General features: G+C 42.0%; 3 protein-coding genes and 1 non-coding gene across 4 annotated transcripts; 3 read left to right on the forward strand and 1 right to left on the reverse strand.

The window, feature by feature from the left end:
* Nucleotides 1-347: 347 nt before the first annotated feature.
* Nucleotides 348-10,392, forward strand: dgcr8 (DGCR8 microprocessor complex subunit). Its single transcript, XM_066689985.1, has 14 exons — nt 348-454; nt 1,662-2,738; nt 3,386-3,551; nt 3,817-3,959; nt 4,073-4,397; nt 4,740-4,937; nt 5,035-5,136; nt 5,556-5,654; nt 5,940-6,022; nt 6,144-6,244; nt 6,402-6,508; nt 6,813-6,940; nt 7,339-7,452; nt 7,760-10,392. Exons 2-14 carry the CDS (start codon nt 2,013-2,015, stop codon nt 7,841-7,843), a joined length of 2,376 nt encoding a protein of 791 aa, XP_066546082.1. The 5' UTR covers nt 348-454; nt 1,662-2,012; the 3' UTR covers nt 7,844-10,392.
* Nucleotides 10,393-10,394: 2 nt separating this feature from the next.
* Nucleotides 10,395-15,570, reverse strand: trmt2a (tRNA methyltransferase 2A). Its single transcript, XM_066689986.1, has 12 exons — nt 15,467-15,570; nt 14,216-14,876; nt 13,792-13,900; nt 13,441-13,622; nt 13,115-13,229; nt 12,905-13,020; nt 12,680-12,791; nt 12,447-12,569; nt 12,208-12,283; nt 11,765-11,881; nt 11,370-11,466; nt 10,395-11,203 (listed from the first exon to the last, which is right to left on the reverse strand). Exons 2-12 carry the CDS (start codon nt 14,863-14,865, stop codon nt 11,014-11,016), a joined length of 1,887 nt encoding a protein of 628 aa, XP_066546083.1. The 5' UTR covers nt 14,866-14,876; nt 15,467-15,570; the 3' UTR covers nt 10,395-11,013.
* Nucleotides 15,571-16,061: 491 nt separating this feature from the next.
* ranbp1 (RAN binding protein 1) lies at nt 16,062-21,641 on the forward strand. The gene is made up of 6 exons (XM_066689987.1): nt 16,062-16,215; nt 17,488-17,624; nt 18,252-18,409; nt 18,657-18,785; nt 19,063-19,122; nt 19,737-21,641. The coding sequence occupies exons 1-6, from the start codon at nt 16,201-16,203 to the stop codon at nt 19,889-19,891; spliced, it is 654 nt and encodes a 217-aa protein (XP_066546084.1). The 5' UTR covers nt 16,062-16,200; the 3' UTR covers nt 19,892-21,641.
* On the forward strand, nt 19,166-19,288 carry LOC136713313 (small nucleolar RNA SNORA77). The gene has a single exon (XR_010804935.1). It is a non-coding gene; the product is annotated as a small nucleolar RNA SNORA77 (small nucleolar RNA).
* Nucleotides 21,642-22,150: the final 509 nt, after the last annotated feature.

The following is a 22,150-nucleotide window of genomic DNA, read 5'->3' on the forward strand; positions in this document are numbered from 1 at the left end:
AAAAATGACATAATTTGTGTTTAAAGTAGATTGTCACAAACAAACCCTGGTCCTATGCGTGTAACAGTTCCCAGCATCTACCGGCCTGTCCATCATTTCCTGATCAAGCGCCGGACTCGTATGAACACGCGGCTCAGTTTTATGAAACCCCCTCCTCTTCTGCCGCTCTATTGGCTAGGCACGGTATATCGAGTCATTTGATTGGTCCATTCCGTCCCGCAGTCCCCTGTACAGTACAGATCCCAGTTTTTATTGCATGTGATTGGTCCTTCTCTGTGTATCTCTTTGCTGATTGGTCTACGAACCATCAATCAGAGCGGAGCCGGTATGGGGAGGAGTTTCAGCACCTTTGGTGCTGTTTCAAAGATGGCGGCGGCGAGTGAGATGGGAGTCAATTTTCTTCATTTTTTTTTATAATTTCAAATTGAGTAATACGAAGTTTATTAATTATCAGGTAAGTAATCGGACACTGTAGGAAAATAATGATTGTTTTCAGCGTTACTTTTTCGGTTCTTAAAATACCAAAGGAGTTTCTCACGGTAAAATCCTTTTTTCCTAGACTGTCTGGAACAAAAAAAGAACGCATTGAAATAAAAGCGCTTTAATAATTTAATAAAGTGTTAAAATCATATCTGTCTGTAATACAGTATCTGATGTGTAATTAAGATCTAGAATGCCATTAATGAATATGTTTTAGCTAACTAAAATGCAATTAGTTACAAAATACTGCCCATATACGATATGTGTTGAATCATGTACGTGTGGAAGACAAACCTGTCATGATCTCTAAACTTCGTGATGCATTTTGTTTATTTATTGCCATTCACGAAGACCCAGAAATGAATATAATGTTGCCATCTGTGCGCTCGGTCGGTGGCAGTGATGCGGGTTGCTGCTGTATGTGATCATTTTCAGAAACTGGGGATATAGTTATAATTACAGTACGCGATAGGTGTGACTGATGCACGGGCCACATCCTATTATTTTAACTAATATGGAGAATCGGGTCTTGTGGACAAAACATCCTCATCAAGCACAGCAACACAATACATAGGTGACAGTAAACCCCATAGAAAACATCCCGATAATGATTTATCATGCTTGTCATTTAATCGTTTTACAGTACCGATTGCGAACTTGATTAAACGTAATTGCAATTTAAAACGAACCCTTATCCTACACGGTTTGTTTTTCCACAAAGTCTTGTTGACTTGTTGTAGGTAAAAGTCACGAACACGGCCTCTCGCTTTCTACAGACAGGGAAGAGGATCTGGCCCCATAATCGGGTTTCACCCTCATCCCTAGTACAGTATTTATTATTTGTAATGGTAATCTAAAATAAAAGTCTGCGCAATAACAGAAATTGGGACTTGACCGCCGATTATATATGTCTGTAGGTTGGTATCAGTGTCTATTCAGAAATGTATAAACTGCAGTATTAACTTGCACCAAGCAAACGCTGTAGGAGAGTTTAAGTTTAAAGATTCAATGGGATTTGTTGTTAATAAGTGCAGGAAGCTACAGATCTGACATTCATACAGAGATCAGGCCTTTCCTTTGCATTAATATTTATTAATACATTAATTTAATTAATTGGGGGAAATTTAGATAAATACACCCTGACCATTGCTTTGTCTGTTTATTTTTGTTCTCCTTTCTAGTTGGGACTTTGGCAGAAGACTTTGCTTTGGAAGATGAGCATTGCCTAGCTATGGGCAACATTTAAGCTGAGTGCATTGTGATTTCCAATAATTGAGACAGTGATTCTAAAAAGCTGTCTACATTAATGAAAAGAACAATGTAGTCAGCTTAACATAATCGACAGTTACATGACCAAAAGAGAATAATGTTTCTATGAGTTACGAGGAATGTACTTCTGCATGTCTTTAAATAGTTGAAATACTTAATTTTAGGAAGGAAAGGGAAAGTTTATTTTGTTTTTTCCAAAAACAAAACCATAGTATACATTTCTTCCTTTGTCATAGTAAATAATAGTATTACAAGTTTTTGAAATGGAGACAAGTGAACTTATACCACCCCTCCCGCAAGAGCCACCTGATGCAATGAGTTTGGAGAGCCTTAATAGTCCCCCACCTTTACCGCCAAGCATACAGCCTCCACCACCTCCGCTGCAAACGTCCAGTGACGCAGAGGAAATGGACGTTAGCTCTGGTGGTGATGGACAGACAGACACCCCAGCAGGGGACGTTGAACCGATAGGCACAGCACAGCTCCTCGCGAAGGGATCCGCTTTGTTTACCAGCCGTGTTACAGATGAGCTAGAACCCAACTCCCTGAGTCCTAGAACCGCTCGGCACGCACCCCCTGTTACAAAATTCTTACCTGACTTAAAGTTACTGAAGGACGTCAAGATTAGTGTGAGCTTCACAGAGAGCAGCCGGAGCAAGGACAGGAAAGTGTTGTACACAGGGAAGGGGCAGGAGGTACAGGACCGTGCCCAGGCTAGTAATGAGGGCCTAAATGGGGAGTTGTGTGACGTGGACTTGGGCAGCTTTAGTGGGGAGAGTCAGTGTGGAACCGCTGTCAGCGCAGGCAAGAAGTGTGAGTACGCGGAGGGCGATTTGGAGAAGAAAGTAGAGTTTGCGGTTCTGGATGAACTGGAAGATTTCACAGAGAATTTTATGGAGACGGAAGATGGAGACCAAGGAGGTTTCCAGTCTGAAGTGATCGTTCAACAGGACCGTGCAGATGAGGAGACCCTGAATTATTCCTATGAGGTATGTGGCCAGTATTTGATAGTCCTTCAGTTTGATGCTATAGAGCAGGGCTTTGAAATCTTCAATCCCTTTCTACAGCACCTGTTTATTTACCATGTATTAGCTATTTCTAGTGTTGCTCAGTTGTAGTTTGTTTTTTTAATGCAAATGAGTTGTGAAGTTGTTGTGATTATTATTTAACCCTTAGGGACCCTGTCACAAATATTTAACAACCTTGACAAAGGTATATAGCCAATTTACCAGGTCTTTGTAAAGGTCAAGGTGGTTTCCTAAGGGTTGATGAATGCTCACGTTTTGCAAGTGTGTAATGATTATATTTAGCAGTCTGGAGCACATTCCTGATCCATCGTCACAGTTTTTAACCAGCTACGATTGGGATGTAACTCCACGCTGTGGCGCAGGTAACTGTTTGACTTCCACTGTCTGGAATGGCTGCCCAGTGTCCGTAGATCTTGAGGTGTTTGTCAGAATCATTTAAGAGGATGACATAAAGGGGCTGTGCCTGTGGTTGGAAGACTGACAGGCTAGGACCAGCTCTCTCTTTCTTTCTCTCTCTCTCTCTCCCCCCCCTTCTCTCTCTCTCTCTCTCTCTCTCTCTCTCTCTCACTCTGCCTTTCCCTTTCTTGCTTTCCGATCTCCGTTTCTAGGAGGATTTTGACAATGACGTGGATGCCCTGCTGGAGGAAGGCCTGCCTGTACCTAAGAAGAAGATGCGCCTGGCAGAGGACAAGTACACCGGAGACAGTGACCACCAGTCTGACGGGGAGACCAGCGTCCAGCCAATGATGACCAAAATTAAAACCGTGCTTAAGAGTGAGCTCTCGTTCTTTAATTTTCTGTGTTGATGGCTAAATTACTTGTATGAAGTTCTCCAGAGCCTCTGATGAAGTGGACCTCTTTCTGGATTCTTATCAAAGTTTTAGTGGAATGCCCTTTACTGTTAAAGCAACAAAGCCTGCAAAGGTGCCGTGATATCGTAATTCACTCGCTCTAATACTTTTCCATCAATCTGTTTTTGTTCAGAATGAGGTTGGCTTTAGTCATATGGGTGACGCATTTTATCTCTTTGTTTTCATAGGTCGTGGCCGTCCACCCACTGAGCCACTGCCTGATGGATGGATCATGACATTCCATAACTCTGGCATTCCAGTCTACCTTCACAGGGAAACCAGAGTAGTTACCTGGTCTAGACCTTACTTCTTAGGAACAGGGAGCATCAGGGTAAGAAAGCGTTTCCCTGACATTCGTGAAGAAGTTTTTCAGCATTGATTGATTAAGTGTAGTGCTCAACAGATGTGTGCTTCACCTCAACCTGAACCTGTTGCCCGTTACAGAAGCACGATCCCCCGACCAGTAGCATTCCCTGCCTGCACTACAAAAAAATGAAGGAACACGAAGAAAGGGAACAAAATGGTGAGGTGACCCCCAATCCGGAGAAATCACCTGAGAAGCCCGCGGAGGCTGTGGTGGACCCAGAGCGGGCGGACGAGCCGGACTCCACGGCCCCGGAGGAGTCCACTGCAGGGGCTGCTCCCGGGGTCCCGGAGGAAGGGGCCCAGTCTGCAGCAGCACCCTCGGAGGAGAGGGTCATCGAGACAGCGCAGGGGGCCTTGGGGCAAGTCAAGGCTAAGGTGGAGGTTTGCAAGGATGAATCGATAGGTAAGGCACACAGAGAGGGTTAGATTTTCCCCTTTATGTTTAGATTTAGCCACTCAAGATTTGTGACTAAATGGCAAGCCACACCATCATGGAATATGTCTTCCTTATGTATTATTATAATTAATATAATAGACTTTATTACTCTCTGTTGCATTTTTCAAGACTAGTAGACCTATTGTCCTTTTGAGAATTAGGTCTCTAGTTTGTGTTCTTCATTCAATTTTATATCCATTGATGGGTATTTAATATTTTAAACCCTGGATTCTTTGAAAGATTGTTTGCATTCGTAAGCATTAATTAATTTAAACAAACCTAGACCTTGGTTTTGTTCTTATCCTCCAGAAATTGAGGAGTTTCGGAACTACTTGGAAAGGTGCTTCGATTTTGAGCAGGTCACCGTGAAGAAGTTTCGCACCTGGGCTGAGAGGAGGCAGTTCAACAGGGAGATGAAGAGGAAACAGGCGGAAGCAGAGAGGCCTATATTACCAGCCAACCAGAAGCTCATCACCCTGTCGGTTCAAGATGCACCTACCAAGAAAGGTAACCATTGTGCAGGTGTACTGTACCTGGAGACGCATAACCAGTTTTCATTGTGAGGGATTTTTTGTAATTGTATTTTTTCTTTCTTTGTCTTTAGAGTTTGTCATTAATCCAAATGGGAAGTCAGAAGTGTGCATTCTACACGAATATATGCAACGGGTCCTCAAGGTTCGACCGGTTTATAATTTTTTTGAATGTGGTAAGTACAATTTAAAATATATAAATAATTGGTTTTTATCTGCTTGTTCATGTTATCGCCCTCATAAAAACACATCCTTATAAATGAACTTGATACCTGCTATAATTTAACTTTGAAGTTCAGAAAATTAAACTCCAGTTATTGTGTATTAACATTTAATCTAAAGTCATTTGTTCTGGTAATGGATTAGCTTGGAGAACTAAATCACAAGAGAGCTGGGATAACTTGTAGTCTTTCAGATGTGTACACGAGTAATTTGTGTTGGTTAAGCAAAGGAGAAAAAAAAAACTTTTGCCGAGCACGGATTAAAAATGCATGGAAGATGCTACTAAATTAACTGGCTCTGGGTATCATGGGAGGCACAGCTATCTATAGAGGAAACGTGTGGGAATGTGAAACGTGCGCTCTGCTTGTTTCAGAAAACCCAAGTGAGCCCTTCGGAGCGTCCGTCATTATAGATGGAGTGACATATGGCACGGGAACTGCAAGCAGTAAGAAACTGGCCAAGAATAAAGCTGGTAATTGGTTTTACATGTTTTTTTAAAGTGTAATTATACTTGTTTTTATACAGCCTGTAAAATTGTCTGATTTAGTAATGCGGGTACCTGTTGGTAAAGTGAAACGCATTTCTCTCCTTGTACTTTAAATGGTGCATTAATTTTGTATGATTCTCAGACGAGGTTCGGAGGTGGTAATATACTACCCCTACTATATTCAAGATTCCTGTTGCAACGTAAAATAACCATTTATTTTTTACAATGAACAGCTTCTTGTTATGAAATATTTTGTTATTCTACACACAGCTCGAGCCACACTGGAAATCCTTATTCCTGACTTTGTCAAACAGACGTCTGAGGAAAAGCCCAAAGATAGCGATGAGTTGGAGGCGAGTGAATCCAAATGGCAGAGAACCTGGGCTACATATCTGCTAAAATGATGCTATTTTCCTACATTGTTTCATGGTTTATCTATATTATGATTTGCATTTTCTTCCATTTCTCTCACAGTATTTTAACCATATCAGTATTGAAGACTCCAGAGTGTATGAACTGACCAACAAAGCAGGACTGCTATCACCATATCAGATTCTTCATGAGTGCCTTAAGAGGTGAGTCCTGTCATTTTGAACTGTATTTAACTGATTAAGTGGAAATGTGTGATGGAAGCATTCAGCTACTCTGGAAATCCTACCCACAGGCCACTCGTGTGCTCCGTAGGGTGCTGTTTTGTATGATCTCTATAAAATGTCTTTATTTGCTTTTCAGAAACCATGGAATGGGTGATACCAGCATAAAGTTTGAGGTGATTCCTGGTAAAAACCAGAAGAGTGAATTTGTTATGACCTGTGGCAAGCACACTGTACGAGGATGGTGTAAGTAAAAGCAGAATTACCTTCTGTACATTTACCCGAATGTGCTCTGTCTCATTGACAAATGATGCATCTGCAGAGGGTTGAGCTTCTGTTTCGCAATCGTGGGAGACTCGTAGTTCCAACATGTTGAGTGGAACAGAGTTGCAAGATTATTCTTTTTTTACTGGGTAGACTGGAACGTGTTTTCTGTTGGCTAAACAAAATAACATGCTCTAATGGGTTTTGGTTACAAGATGAGTTGCAGTACGATTCAGGTTTGGCTGATAAAAACCAGGTACTGAGTGGCTCGCCTTTCTTGTCGCAGGTAAAAATAAGAGAGTGGGGAAGCAGCTGGCCTCACAGAAAATCCTGCAGTTACTGCATCCGCATGTGAGAAACTGGGGGTCACTTCTCCGCATGTACGGCAGGGAGAGCAATAAGATGGTGAAAAAGGTACGCGTTCGGCCAGAGACTACGGGTACTGCAGTCAAAGTGTGCTTGTCTTTATACAGGAAAGGGCATTTTGTGAACACCTAAAGGCTCTGTGATTATAAGTATAAAATAGCCATCGAAACACCTCTATGTTCATTGCCATATTAGATTAAACAATACAATACGTGACTGGCAATATACCTTGAATACCTTGTTAATGCTCATTTCCCTTTGTAAATGCACCTTGATCCAACTGATTGGTCGTCAACCCCAAATTAAGAAGTAACCAGGAATATTGAATTTAATCTAAACCTAAGGACACATGTATAGTATTTTGAACAATGTTTTAGCAATTAAAATGGGTAAAACTGGAACCCACTTTGATATTTATAGTTTTTTTTTCCTGGTTGATTTGGCAGGAAAATTCAGACAAAAGTGTGATTGAACTTCAGCAGTATGCCAAAAAGAACAAGCCAAATCTTCACATCCTGAACAAACTGCAAGAAGAGATGAAGAAACTGGCGAAAGAGAGGGTAAGCCTTTTGATCAGGAAACACCCAAGAAACTTACAAAATGTGTCATGCCAGAACTTGTATTCTACTTCTGACAGCACTGGGTGTGACCCCAAAGATACCTTTAATTTTAGGTTAATGCAGCTGTGCCGAGTCTTGAGTTCACTAGGTGAGGACTAAAGGTTCTAAACTAAAGATTCTGTGGTACTTAAACATACGAATCCTAAACAACCAGAGCAGGACAAAGAGATATTCAGTGCATACTGTAAATAACAGCTTTATTCTGTCTACAGTTTCAGCTTCACTCATGTCTCGCTCTCTATTGCAGGAGGAAACCAGGAAGAAGCCAAAAATGACAATAATGGAATCGGCCCAGCCTGGTAGTGAACCCTTGTGTACTGTCGACGTTTAGGAAACTCACAACTAGTCAAAAAAATAAAAATAGCACTGACCAATGGTATCCGTCTTCACCATCGGCAAGCAAAGTCCACACCCTCCTGCTTGAATTATGCATTATTATGCAGAGTGAAATGGCAATATAAAATAATGTAAGGATACCTCTGTAACTTCAGTACTGTTAAAAGCTATGGAAGTGTTTATTTTGGCACATTTTACACTTGAGAATGGACTCGCTAATGAAGTATAGGTACAGCTACAACAGCATTCACTTCTACTGATATTCCTTCTACAGCACTTTTATATTTTTTCCTCCAGATGTAAACCTTAGGGTGACACCTGAGATTAAACACAGGTGGCCACGATTGACGTCAGGGTATTTTGTATGAACTGACCAGACTTGATCGGGTTTAAATCATGTTAGGAAAATGCAAGACTAATGTAGTTATTGAAATACCGGTGATCAGACCAGTCGATTTGCACTCAAGTTGGCTTGCTTTTGTTTTCTACTGTTTGAAATAATTGTTAGGAGGTGATTCACCTTTTCTGATATCGATGACCACCTCTAGAAATCAAGGGCAAGTCACAATTATTCCTTTTGAATATTCCCTGGAAAAGGAAGCATGACAATCTTGATGGCAATTGTTTGACACGTTGTTTAGATTACCCATTGTGAACTAAACCAAAAAAAATATATAGTTTAAAAATGACAATATGGTATAATTCTACACACAATACACTAAAGTCCATCTGGGACATCACAGTAAGGGGGTGGGGAGAGTGGGGGTGAGGTCCATGTAATTCCTTTTTTCAGTTGTATTGAAGTAGGCGTTGGCTTTTTGTTGTACGCAACAGAAATCTGGCAGCCGCTAGTGTTTTGGATATTTTACCTGGTATACAGTGTGTATTGTTTCATGGTGGATGTTAAACTAGAACTGCAAGTGACACAGCGTGACGTCCAAATCTGTCCGCTGTAATTTTCAATTGCGTATTAAAAGCAGTAATTAATCAATATAATAGGTTGTTCATATTCAAGTGTGGAATTTTGTTAGCAGCACATAGCCTCATCTGCATAATAGTCAAATACTTTCAAATGTGTTACTGCAGGAACTTTGTTTACAAGATGATGCAGTGGGTGGGGGGGGGTGAAAAAGGAATACCATTGCATCCTACTGAAACAGTCCATCTTACTTTCCAAAACCGTCAAAAGATGGTCACAAATGTCATGCGTTTTATTTTTTTATTTTTACATACACAAGGAAAAACACAGACACATGCATTTTGATTGCCTTTTTTGGAAGTGCAGGATGAAACATATCAAAGGTCAGCTTTACCTGCTGGTCTACCAAGCTAACATCATGCTTTCCAAAAGACAGCACTGCAGAGAGCACAAGCAATAGGGCTTGAGGTACCGTAGGTTTCGGTTGTGTAACTAATTAAAGTAAAGTGTGCATGTTCAGAGCTTTTAAAGCTGTTACAAACTACGATATTCAGTGTTTGCTTCACAGATAACTTAACTCCTTCAAGTGGGAAATAAACATTTGGACATTTTCCTTTCACACTTCATGAAATGGTAATGGTGTGATGCCTTAGCAAGCCTATTTCACTAAAGGGCTCGTGTTTCTGAACACAAGGAAAATGCTGGAAATAGTCCCTTTAAAGTTGTGGGAAATGGTAAGCCCTTATACTTGAGCCTGCGTTTAATGAGAATATGGTACAGTATATATTTGCTGTGGAGTGAAAGATGACACGTCAGTAATGAGATTCTGGTATAACTGCCTTTAGCATGTGCTATTTTTAATTGTCTTAATGGGTTGTGTATGTTTGTGTACAGTATATGTACGTTTGCCATTTAACAATTAATTGATCTTGTTTGTTCAGCTCATCAGTCGGTTTTTGACCATTTAGTACATTGAGTTTGTTTAGTGCAGTGATTATCCGAGGCAATCGACAAAAATGAAGGTACTCTTCTTTACCTCGAACAAAAATACGTTCGTCATTTAAGATACCGAGTCCCATTAAAATCGTTAATAGTTTGAGAAGCAGTGTGAACCAAAGCTTAAATAATACTGTCTTATGCATTTTTATAGAATACTGTAGGTTGCTGCATCCAATAAATATACAGGAGAGAGAAAAAAATGCAATAACTGCTGGAACAAAAGTCATTTCAACTGCTGTGCACTGTCATTGTGTGAAGTATTTCAGTGTGTATGCTTTCTTCTCAATGTTTACGGCATATTTGTTCAACTTTTCTTTTCCATCGTTGTACACGAGCACAGTGCTGCTGGGAGGAGGGTTAGAATGACGCTTTAAGAATGTGCTTTCTGCGTAACTGTGTCCAGAGGGAAGAACTGACATTGAGTTTCTTCGGTCGTGCGAAGTGTGTCGTTAGTGTGTGAAGACAAGCTTTTTATACTCGTTACTGTTTGACTTGTAACAGTGTGGAGTTAGAGGTAACGCTGCCTAGAACATGAAGTGTGTCCTGTAATGTGACTTAAGTGCGCTGACTTTTTCAGTGAAATTTGTTTATGCAAATAAACCTGTCTTGAAAAAGAACAAAAACAATCTGGGGTGGAATGTTTTATTGTACATCAGACTGGATACAACAGGGCTTGACCTGTGTAGAAACTGCACTGCATTACAAAAGCAGCTTCACAACTGTGCCAGTCCACTTATAGTAGTAGACTGTGTATTGCTAACTAGTGTTTATATGACCCTGCATCCTAAATAATGTACAGATATTTTTGGATTTGACAGATTTACTTAAACTGATGAACAGGAAACTTGAAATGGAACCGACCACATGGATTCATTCATAACCAAATCTGAAAATGGACAGAACTCCTTTAAGCATTCCTCTGTATGCGAGGTTTTGGTTGCAAAAAAAAAAAAAAATCCTCACTGCTCATTCACACATGCGTTTCCTCGATGACCGACCAAAATACATTCAACAGAAGTGGAGGATAACAGTTACAAATTAACATACTTCTGTACCTTTCATCAAAACAATAGTAGCAAACAAAATCCAGCCCAGCAGCATTGACCTTGGTTCTTCATGGTCCTGCAGGGTTTTGATGTTCTAGAACACCACCTGTACACATTCTTAGTTCCAGGAGGTGTTGTGCGATCCTCCTTGTCCAGAGTTGCCCACCTCTGGTTAAGGCACCAGGAAGGAGCTTTGTGCCGTCAGTCTGCCGAAGGTTCTGGTTTGGATGGCTCCGCAGGTTTTGGGGGGTCAGCACTGGAGCTGTAGTCCACCCTCTCGAACAGAATAAGCAGCTCACAGTGCATGGTCTGAGGGAACAGGTCCACTGCCATGGCTCGGACCGGCCTGAAGGGGGCGCCTTTGACCCGGTTTGAAGGGGCCCTGCAGAGACTGATGTACAGAAATACATAAGGGTTTTAACTCATTTCAAAAAGGCATGAGCCAATGTTAAAAGCATAAACCATTTTTAGTTTTTTTAATCAAATGTGATTACATTTTTAAAGTATTTGTCATTTAAAGTATTATAATACACATTTCACACATCTGATGCACTTACTCTGTAAAGTTGTTCATGGCAGCTTTAGCATTGCAGGCCACATAAACCAGCCTTTTCAGGTGTTCTGCTCTTCTGATGGCCAAAATGACTTTGGAATCTGGATTGCAGAGGTAGAATGTAATAATGAGATGAAGGCATTTCAATATCTTGCTGGTAAAAGGTCAGAATATGTTCTGCATCAAATGAAGTGTTGAGCCATTTAACATTACACTCACAACACCGAAAGGAAAGGGGCAAATCCCAGTACAGTTTTTTGATCGCACACGTTCACGGCTGAGACGCATGAAGCATGCCACCTGCTGTCACAAAATGCAAAGCAAGTTGATTTTCATGCCTCGGGTTTAAAAACTGGGTGTACAATGTATACACTTGCTGGGGATTTCAAGAACACTTACGCAGTCCTGCTCTCGGAGGGTCAACAATCGCAGTTACGTTTCGGGACACGATGGAGTTCAGCACTGAGGGGAAGATGTCTTCTGCCTTCCCACAGCGGAACTCGATATTGCTCAGACCTACAACAAACACATTGAAATTCAGCTCCTGTCAGGCTCGGGGAATGCCGGGTCTCACGGGGGGGCACTCCTGTTGATGAGGACTGCCAGATGCTTCGGTGAATGGAAAGTACTCAGGTGGAAGAGGACAGCGAGAACATTAACATAATTGTTAATTTCACTGCCGCGTATTATCTTCAGATCACCTAATCTCGTTCTGTAACTCTAAAAAAAAAAAAACTAAAACTAAATTGTATAATGTTAGATAAAATACCTTTGTGGCTTTTTTAAGTTTGATGAAAATGCAAAACTAGAATCTGTTAATGACCCTAATGACTGTCTCTCACCATTGATCCGGGCGTTCACTTTGGCATCCTCTACTGCTTCCTGACAAAGCTCGATTCCAATCACCTTCTTCACACTCTGCACAGGGGTGGAAGACAAATACACGTGGAGATGGTGAGTTCAGTGCTGAAACTGCTTTGCAAAATTATAATCCAGTTTTCAAAGCAAAATCAAAAGACAGTAATTGAAGACTACACAAACAGATGCTCTATGAAGCCCATCCCCCCAGCCCTGCAGTTACCTTGGCCAGGGACATCCCGATGGTTCCTGTCCCACAGCACACGTCCAGAACCGTGCTGTCCTGGCCCAGCTGCGCCCATTCCCCTACAGCCGAGTACAGCACCTCGGCAGCCGGCGTGTTCACCTGGGGAACAAGGAGGCACAGACCCGGGTCAGGAGCTGGGGGGGACGCCTAGCATAACACAGCACCCTGCACACCTCACAATGCATGGGCTACACTGTCTATATTGCCACCTGGAAGAACGAGTGAGGCGAGATCTGGAATTTGAGTCCTAGCATCTCTTCGTGGATCCACTTCTCTCCAGCCACATGCTCTGAGGGCAGGTCCTCAAGGTTAGGAGACTTCCTGAGTGGGGTGGGGGAAGGACAAGTCAATAACATCCTTCATATCTTTTCACCAAATGAATTTCAGACATTTAGGGGTGAAGTGATTGTGATGATAGAAGGAAATAGACTTACCGCTGCCCCTCTCTCACGAAATACAGAGAGGTCACCTTGCTTTCTTTACCAGCTCCCTCAAAGAAATACTGGCCCAGAGAGCTCTTCAGCTTTTCCAGCTCTGGGTCTTGTAGTTTCTGTAAGAATAATACTACTTCAGTACTGCAAACGAGAGGGACGATTTGAAGTGGGGCACAGAGGGGACCGTGTGGGTCAGCATTAGCCACGTACCTGTGGGTTGAAGTACACCATCGCCATGATCTCACCAGCCCTGCTCGTGCGCACGGTCAGCTGCTTCCAGTGGCCCTCGTACGTCTCGGGACAGTACACTGTGTAGGGAGTTGTCCTAGTGTGGGGAGGAAAAATAAAGCAAGCACGCCTGTCAACGTTAAAAAACAAGAAGTCTTAAGACAGGAAACTATCAAGAAACATCACCTCTCTCTCTCATTTAAACAAACCTCTCAGCCTTGATACTAAAGTGCATTTTAAGATCTCATAAGGAAATGATAAAGCCAATCAGCATCGCACAGAACTCTGGCGGGACACAAATTCCTGACCTGATGTACTCCTGGAAGGCCTTGACCACCCTCTTGGTGTGGACGGGGACGTGGACGGTATCTGACGGCTCCACCACAGCGCAGGAGCCCCCCTTGTACTTGCCCAGTCGGAAGCCCACCGTCTTATCCTCCCCCTTTGCTCCCCTCCCGACAAGGAACTCGCATTTGTTTCGATATTCAGTCTGTAGCAGCCAGAGAAGACGAGAGAGAGAAAACTAATTTCCGTCTTTCACAAATACACATACAAGCAGCTCCCATCTCTAAATGATGGAGACCTAATCAGAGACACAGCATGAACAGGAAGAGCACAGGCAGTTTGGGAGTGGTATGGCACAGTGACCTGTACTGTACCTGCAGGGGAGATGGTCTGATAGCTTCTAGGGGACAGCACATTCTGTTATACTTCTCCTTCTGCACAAAAAGCCAGGGCAACATGGCTTTGTTGTTGTTACCTATTTCCCTGGAAAAAAGAAAGAAGGAAACGACAACATGTCATCAGTTATCAGCTGCCACCGAGAACTGTACCCAGAAGAGCGACTGTTGAAATTGCATTTTTTTTTTTACAGCGCACAGTGAGTGATAACACAGTGAATTCCTCTTTACCATAATTTGCTTCAAACTCTAGAACATGCTTAGCTGTTTTGTTAACATTTAAGTCCTTGAGTAGGTGAGGTTCTGCATGCTGTAGTATATCATGGAGATCTGTTTCTCCTTAGTAAGCTGCATTACTCTCTATTCAAGTGGAACACAAACAATTATTTCCAAAGTTACCAACTTCGCTAGTCTTTGCAAGACCCCTTCAACTTCCTGCTCCTTCCTCCTCAGCTGCTCTTCATAGGGGACGTTCCAGAGAGGCGTCACCACGTCCGCCAGCTGCTTACTCAGCGGCTCCTCATCCTCCTCCAGCCCCTCCGAGGCCGCCGAGCGTTTGGAGGCTGGCTGCCCCGCCCCGGCCTCTTCCTGCTGCTTCCTCTTCTTCTGGATGGGGTCGGCTTTGGGCTTGGCCAGCCGCACGCTCAGGACGTTGCCCTTCCACTGCATGCCGTGGACGGCCTTCATCGCCTTGTCCCGCTCCTCCAGGCTCTTGAAAGTGACAAAGGCGAAGGTCTGCCGGCCAAACAGCTTGATCTTGTGAGGGTTGACCCCATGCTTGGCCAGGAACTTCTTCAGGTCGTTGAAGCCGGTGAACTTGGGCAGGTGTTGGATCTCCACCTTGAAGATCTCAGAGGTGAAGAGGTCATCCTTGATGTAGCGGTAGACGCTGGAGTCGGCCCCATCTGGTTCTTTCCCGTCTGGCTGAGGCTCCTCTCCTGAATCTCCACGGTCCACATCCGCCCCCTCCTCCACCGCCTCCTCTGGTACGGCCTCCTTCTCCTCACCCAGGTCTGGTGCTCCTGCCACGACACCTTCCACAACCTCAGCCATTTTCCCAGGACCTAAGGATCAGGTTGACATTTTAAGAAACTATCAAATGTAAAGTTTAATTGTTTTATTATCCTGCTATAGCAATAATACTATTAAACAATTAATGTATGTTACATATTACCATACTATGTGAAGTTCAGTTTTTTTTTTTTTTTTTTGCAAGAGCTGTATGTTAAAGTACCCTTTATTAAGATATGTCCCTTCTTGAATTAACCTAATTAACCTCGTGTCCGATATACAGAGTTTATAGAGTAGCTTTTCTTTTGCCATTCGAGTTGTGCATTTCTTTACAAGAGTTTTGTAAAGAAGATAACTTTATATGTCTATAATTTTGGGTTCTGCAGCATACCATACCCTGGTTGTGCATTTAACCCGTGATAAATATCAGTAATACATTTCTTAAAACATATATACATTAAATAATCCATGTGATGATATTTAAATCCATTTAAAATCTCACTGAGCACCAATTGCTAACGTTGACAAACACTTTTTTTAAATTAACCTGAAATTTTAATATTTATTTATTTATTTTTTCCACGTATAACTTTTTTTTTTTGTGTCAGTTCATAAACGGGTATTTTTATCAGAGACCTCTTACCTGTCTTTTCGCTTTTAAAGTATAAAAATACCAACGTCAGTAATTGCGTCCACCAGGTTTAACTGCATGTGTAGGCTGCCATGATGGGAAGGGAAACCGTACTTACAGCTCACTAAAACAGAGGATTCTGGGTCATTGTTTTTTAAGTCACTATTTTAGTTTATATTTAAAAATGCAGCGTAATTTTCATTAAGAATTTTTTTTAAATCGTTTTGATATATATATACAAATTAAACCAACATAAAATAAACATAAAGGAAATGACGCACTTAGAGGCCAAAGGTCAGCAGTAGGAATAAAGTTAAATAAATGAAGATTAAATAATGTTATGTTTACGATACATACGTATTATATCTAATTATCATAGTTGTTTTTTTGCATTTGCAGTTTTATCATCAAAATTAAAGGTTAACAAATAAAATGTGTCATTGATAACTATACATGAAACACTACTTTTTAAACATATAAAAGACGCGATAATGCCATTGAAAATAAACGTTTTAAAATGTATTATAACTGTTTTCATGTTACTAGGGGTGAGGGGTGGAAAGCGGAAAGAAGGGACGTGATTTAGCGGCCAGTGCGGCGCGGGGGCTGCTGGGAGTGAGGTCAATGTGCAGAGGGAAATTTCAGCGCGAAAGGAGCAACAGGAAGCGAGAGGGACACAGAGAGCAGGACGGGCGGCTTTTAAATCAAACAACACCATCCTGTAATCCACCATCATCTCCCACAACATGGCAGATACGAAGGTAAGGAGTTTGCGGGACGGGGGTTGGGAGTGTGCCGAGTTCAAGAAAAATACAATTTCGGGAGTAATCGCGCAGTGAAGGGGGATTGTTGCGGTTTATGTGTGGGGCGGTGATGGGGGGAATTTAAAAGCCGGCCCGGCTGGGTGACGGGGGTGGGGGGCGGTGGTGTAGACCGCGGTAAAGCGACCCCCGGCAGCCGGATAGCAGGTCTGGTTTTTATACCCAGTGTTGCCTGTGTAGTTGATTGAATTGATGCAGGCGGTGGCGTTAAAAGTGTAAAAGCACATTTTCTGACCCCGTCATACTTTCAGTTCGCTGGCTGGGACTTCATTGATTCCGCGACCGACGCGATTATTCGACACGTCGTTGTAAAGGTCGCCGCAGACTCGCTGTGCGCCGCGTTTCATCGCACGGCTTTATTGAACAGCAGCGTCATCTGTTTCAATCGCATGCGAATAGTTCCGTGATGCTCTGAGGTCCGACACATGATCCACCTCTAGCATCCCCTCTCATGCTCCATATGCAGCGGCACTGAGATTATAGCCGCGATCTGCTGTAATGGCCGGGTTTGGGGAGAAATGTACAAGTTCAGCACTAGGCGATGTCTCGTCCGTTACGACGTGAAGACCCGGTTCACACGCCGGCCGCGTCCAGCCGCTTGGGTCTCAGCGCCGGCAAGGCCTGGGCTGGGGGGAGCATTTCTTTTGCACTTGAACACTGTTTCAGCATGGGAATTAAACCACTTCTCACATTTGTTTTAGGTCTATATTAGAAATGCGTCTATTATCCTTAGTGATGTCACTCCCCTCACTGTTTATATCTGAATATCTTCAATTAATTAAGTCCCAGTGATAGAAATGTGGCACCCCTCCCCCCCACGTCTGTATTTGATTGGGTGTGTACCAGCTCATAGTCAGTCAGTGCCCATGTGTGAGGGGTTTTGATCTTGGCTTCCATGGAAAGTTAATTTTATACACCTCTGAAGTGCTTGACTCCGCAACCATGGCAGTAAGTTTAGTTACCACAGCAAATTCCCCACACGAGATCCCCAAAGCATGATCTTCTAAATCCCTCTATTCACATTACAGCAGGAGTGTTTAGCTCATCTGCAAAGTGCAAGAGTGGAGCAGGATTACAATTGCACCGCTCGTATACCTATTGGCCTCTTTGGTGTGCAAATGCAACGGTTTTTCTTTTTAAATCCTGATTCCAGTGGGCATGTGTGTTGCAATGTGACGCAGAGAAATCAGTTTGTATTCTTGTTTGTCTTAGGAAACACCAGAAGAACCTGAGCCCACTACAGAAAATACAGAGGACACCAACCACGACCCCCACTTTGAACCGATTGTATCTCTCCCTGAGCAGGAGGTTAAGACATTAGAGGAAGATGAGGAGGAATTGTTTAAAATGTAAGGAGGTGCCTGTTTTGATTTAAAATGACCTGGCAAGGCTAATGTAAGGTGTTTTAGGGAGAAGGCTCAAGGTGCCGTCATCCCTGGGTTTAGAATAGGTTTAGTTTTTGCCGTCTGATGCACAATTTAAAGAGCGTGTCATGTTTGATCTTCTAAATTTATTTACCTGCCTCTCCTGCAGACCTGAAAGCTACTCGTTGCAGCTTGTTGCTTTATATACTGCAGTCTGGATGGAATAGACTGCTCTGAATGGTGCTCTCTGAGTCAGTTAATTTGATTGGCACAGTTTTAAGTTAAAGGACTGGTTTCACAGACCCAAATTAGCACCAGACCTGGACTGCCCAATGTTATTTTCAGTAGACTAGTGGTAATCAAGGTCTGTGAAACCAGCTGATAGTGTAATTGTGTTTCAGTGCTTTTTGTCTGCTTGCAAACTATACAAAAAATTGAAAATATAGGTAGGAGGAAATGACAAACATTGTAAATACTAAAGGGGTGTTTAGGTCGAAATTTAAAATGAGTTATATAGGAATTATTTATTATTGTGTGTATGGAATGATTACTAATGTTATTCAAAAAATGATCTTGTTGTATAAACTGGTGTTAATGTCTGTTTTTCTTCAGGCGAGCAAAACTGTATCGGTTTGCATCTGAGAATGACCCTCCTGAGTGGAAGGAGAGAGGCACTGGCGATGTGAAGCTCTTAAAACACAAGGAAAAGGGAACCATCCGCCTGCTCATGAGAAGAGACCGGACCCTCAAAATCTGTGCAAACCACAACAGTACGTCTTTGCCTTACAAAATCCATTTTATTACTGTCTAAAGTGTGGGATGGCTGCCAATTACAGCGGTGCTGGTCCTATATTTCAATTGGGTGTGCCAGTTTAATTGGGCATCAATTAATCTCAAACGTCAGTAATCTGATTGTTATCTATCAAAGCATGAAACTTAATTATCCACTCTTATTCAGTCGTGTTCTGGAATTCTGTCTTCCGTTGTTCGTGATGCCATTTTGTGTCCTTGGTTTAGTTGCCCCTTTGATGGAGCTGAGGCCGAACGCAGGCAGTGACAGAGCTTGGGTCTGGAACACACACGCCGACTTCGCAGACGAACACCCCAAACCCGAAATGCTGGCCATCCGCTTCCTCAACGCAGAGAGTGAGTGTTTGTGTCGCCATGGGTATCGACAGAAAACAGAGGGAGGGATTGCAAATGGAAAAACGTTGTGATGTCTTTTCCCTCCTTGGTTTTATTTCTGGTTCGTTAGGTTAATCGGCTGAAGCAACAGCAACTGTTGAGCTTAGTTGGGTCCTGGGTTTCTGCATTTGTATTTTGTGGTGATGAGTACTCTACCCAGGCTAGCAAAAGTTGTTTTAATGCTATGTCAATTTGTAAAATGTTTACAAATTGTGACGTGTGTATCTTGTTTTTTCAGATGCACAGAAATTTAAGGCAAAGTTTGATGAATGCAAGGAAGAAGTTAGAAAAAGTTCAGGTAACTATGGATGTCTTGAATTGGGCTGTTTTTCTGAGCCTTTGCAGACTCACTCTGTCCCTGGCAGCTTTCTCCTGCCCGGCGCTTTTTCTGTCTGCTACATTGAATTGCAGGATGTCACGAATCACTTGCCTTTTTTAACTGGCAACTGTCCGTGCAGACTGGAACAACCAATCGTGTGCAATTAGTTGGAATTGAAACTTAAAAAAAATGAAGTAAAGGCTAAGATGTCAATATTTTTCAGTTATAAAACACATTTATAAATTACACATTCACCGCATTTCCTAAAGTAATTTCCTAAAGTCGTTTATATAATTAGTTTAGTTTCACAACTTTACAATGGAAGAATTTGTGTATTTATTGAAGGTTTCTTGAAATGACAGCCAGTTAACCACACATCTAACTGTTTTAACCATTACAGTGTCAAACTGAACGGTATTAAACACTTACTCCATCAGTCAATTTTCTACAAACTCCTAACCTCTCTCTAATGTGGACGGTTTTATGCCCAGTAATTGAGTTTCTAACGTATTGGCTTCGACTGGGCTAATGGAGAACTCGTTAGTTTGGATCTGGCGGAGAATTGAGTTGTAATGTCGCATCTCTGTTGCCAGGCAATGAGGAATGTGCCGACAAAGTGGCGGAGAAACTGGAGGAGCTTTCTGTAAAAGAGGAGAAGAGCAAGCAGCCCAGCGACCATAAAGGGGACAAGGAGCCCAAGAAGGAAGAGGCGGAGAACGCCCAGGGAAAGGATGAAGAGAAGCAGTAAAACGTGCTTGGCTTTCCTCTAATCTTCGAGTTTTCAAATTATGATTTTTTGTTTTTTTTACGACAGACTTTATAAAAGAAACTGAATTCGGACACTTGCAAGTTGTTTTTTTTTTTGGGGGGGGTTGTTTAGTTTCGTTTTCCTTTTGTTTCTTGATAAGATTTTTGCCCTCTGAGATCACAAGACCTTGGAGACGCTTCAGAGTATTCATTCCCCAGTCATCAAAATGTACTGTGCTAATGTTTTTCCATAGTGGAAATGAGTTGTCTATATTCTGGTCATCTATAACTCGAAGTATCTTAACATGACATCGTACTGTGAAATGAGGCTTGTGATATTGATGATTCCCACATTGGGTAGCACGTTTTTGTTTTTGTTTATTATTTTTAAGTAAAGTTGTCATTCAGGATCAGAGCAAAGATAAAAAGGTTTCTTACAGGATGCTGGTTATCGCTATTAATGTGGAAAGGGAAGAAAAAGCTACTTCCTGGGTTTTGGAAGAGTTCTCCCCATTGAGAATTGAGAACCGTGAAACATTTAAGTATAACAACCGTTTCGCTCCCAGCTGGGCACCCTATACTTTTCCACATTGTATTCAGATTTGTTACAGAAAGGCACTTGGTTGACTAATGCTGGGGAAGCAAAGGTAATCGGGAATGACAATCTCGCTCTCTAGCAGTGGGACTCGAAGCAAGACCATTGCTGAAGTGTTCTGACTGTGGTGAAATCTGAAGAGTGGAGATTGTCCATTAATGACACTTGTTGATGGTAAAAAAAAAAAGTTACTCAAATTAAGGCTTTTATTATTATTATTATTTTTTTTTTAACATGGAGAGACACTTAAATTTGCAAAATAAATATTAAGTTAGATCCTTCTGAAGTCTCGGAGATGTTACAAAGAGGAAAGGCCTCATGGGTATATGCTGAAAAAGTGACACTCCTGCCCATGGTCTCTAGTGCAACTTCTGCTTCCTCTGTGTAAGTGCCAGTGCATCTGTTGTATTTCAAGCTATATTATCATTTGCTTTTTATATACACTCAAGGAAAACCGCTTTAAGAGATGCGTATACAGTATACTCTCTTGAGCTTAACGCAAAGAACCACAATGACCACTTTCACATCTCTGCCCCGGTGTGAGCCTTTGAGGAGTTGAACTTAAATCCCAGCCGCACTGGCAAAGAACCGTGTTTTAGGTTTCTGACTTTTGCATGCTTCTCTCTAAGGTACAGTGTGGGGGAGGGGAGAGGAGGTGCAGGTGCCACTGTGTGATGCTGAACTAGCAAAAGCAGCATCTGTTTTTGTGAAGTTGGTTCTGCAGTGGGGTGGGAGGATGGGTGTACCGACAGGTAAAGGAAACTAAATAAAAATGGGGAGGAATGTGCTTTGAGATAATTGGAAGTCAACATTTAAGAGTTGCTGCTACCTGCCTAAAAAAAAAATGTATTGTATTTGTGTAACTCCAAGTCTGACATCGTAACCAGTAAGGACATAACAAACTTGAGATGCAAATGAGCTGGTTAAGGATACTCTTGTAATGTCGCTTGACTTAACACTTCCCAGCATTCCCCTATGTAGCTAGCACTTTTTGTTTTTTGGAAAATGTGGACATGGCACATAATAAATTTTCATTAGAAGCCTAATGAAGGATTTGGTTCTGAATGATCTTGCTTTTTTTATAGTGGTAACATGTTACACATGATGTAAAAAGGTTGTGAACAAATCAAATTAAAGTACAATACTGTCTACTTTTTATGTGAGCTGTTTAAACTTAGTAGTTATTTAACATTGTTATAACATGCATGTCATGAGTAACACAGTTGGGTGGTAGCCTGTGGCTGTAGCAAGTTTTCCAATAATGTTTTATTTTATTTTTTTATTAATCAGCATTTGAGTTCATTCCTTGTGACCACCTTTTATAACCAGCTTAGAAAATTGTAGACATGCACAGTATCCACACACGCATAGGTGGTGGTGGTGGGGGTTACGCATCTGCCACATCTTTGAAACTTCTGTTAATGAAGTCTGTGCTTGTCCTTGAAACCACAGACCATAAAATGCTGTGCCTGTATCGTTAGAATTTTCTTCAGTATTAAATTAAACCATCTGTGGTTCCTACAATTTCTCATTTGTCTAAACCAGTAGTTCCTAACCCTGCTCCTGGAGGACCACCTACCCTGCTGGATTTTGTTCCAACTAAGCCCTCTATAAATTAATTGATCTCTTAATTGAAGAAATTTGATTACATTTGAGTTGTGTAAC

This window comes from Amia ocellicauda, chromosome 17 (assembly GCF_036373705.1).
Source record: "Amia ocellicauda isolate fAmiCal2 chromosome 17, fAmiCal2.hap1, whole genome shotgun sequence".
NCBI classification, from domain to species: domain Eukaryota; kingdom Metazoa; phylum Chordata; class Actinopteri; order Amiiformes; family Amiidae; genus Amia; species Amia ocellicauda.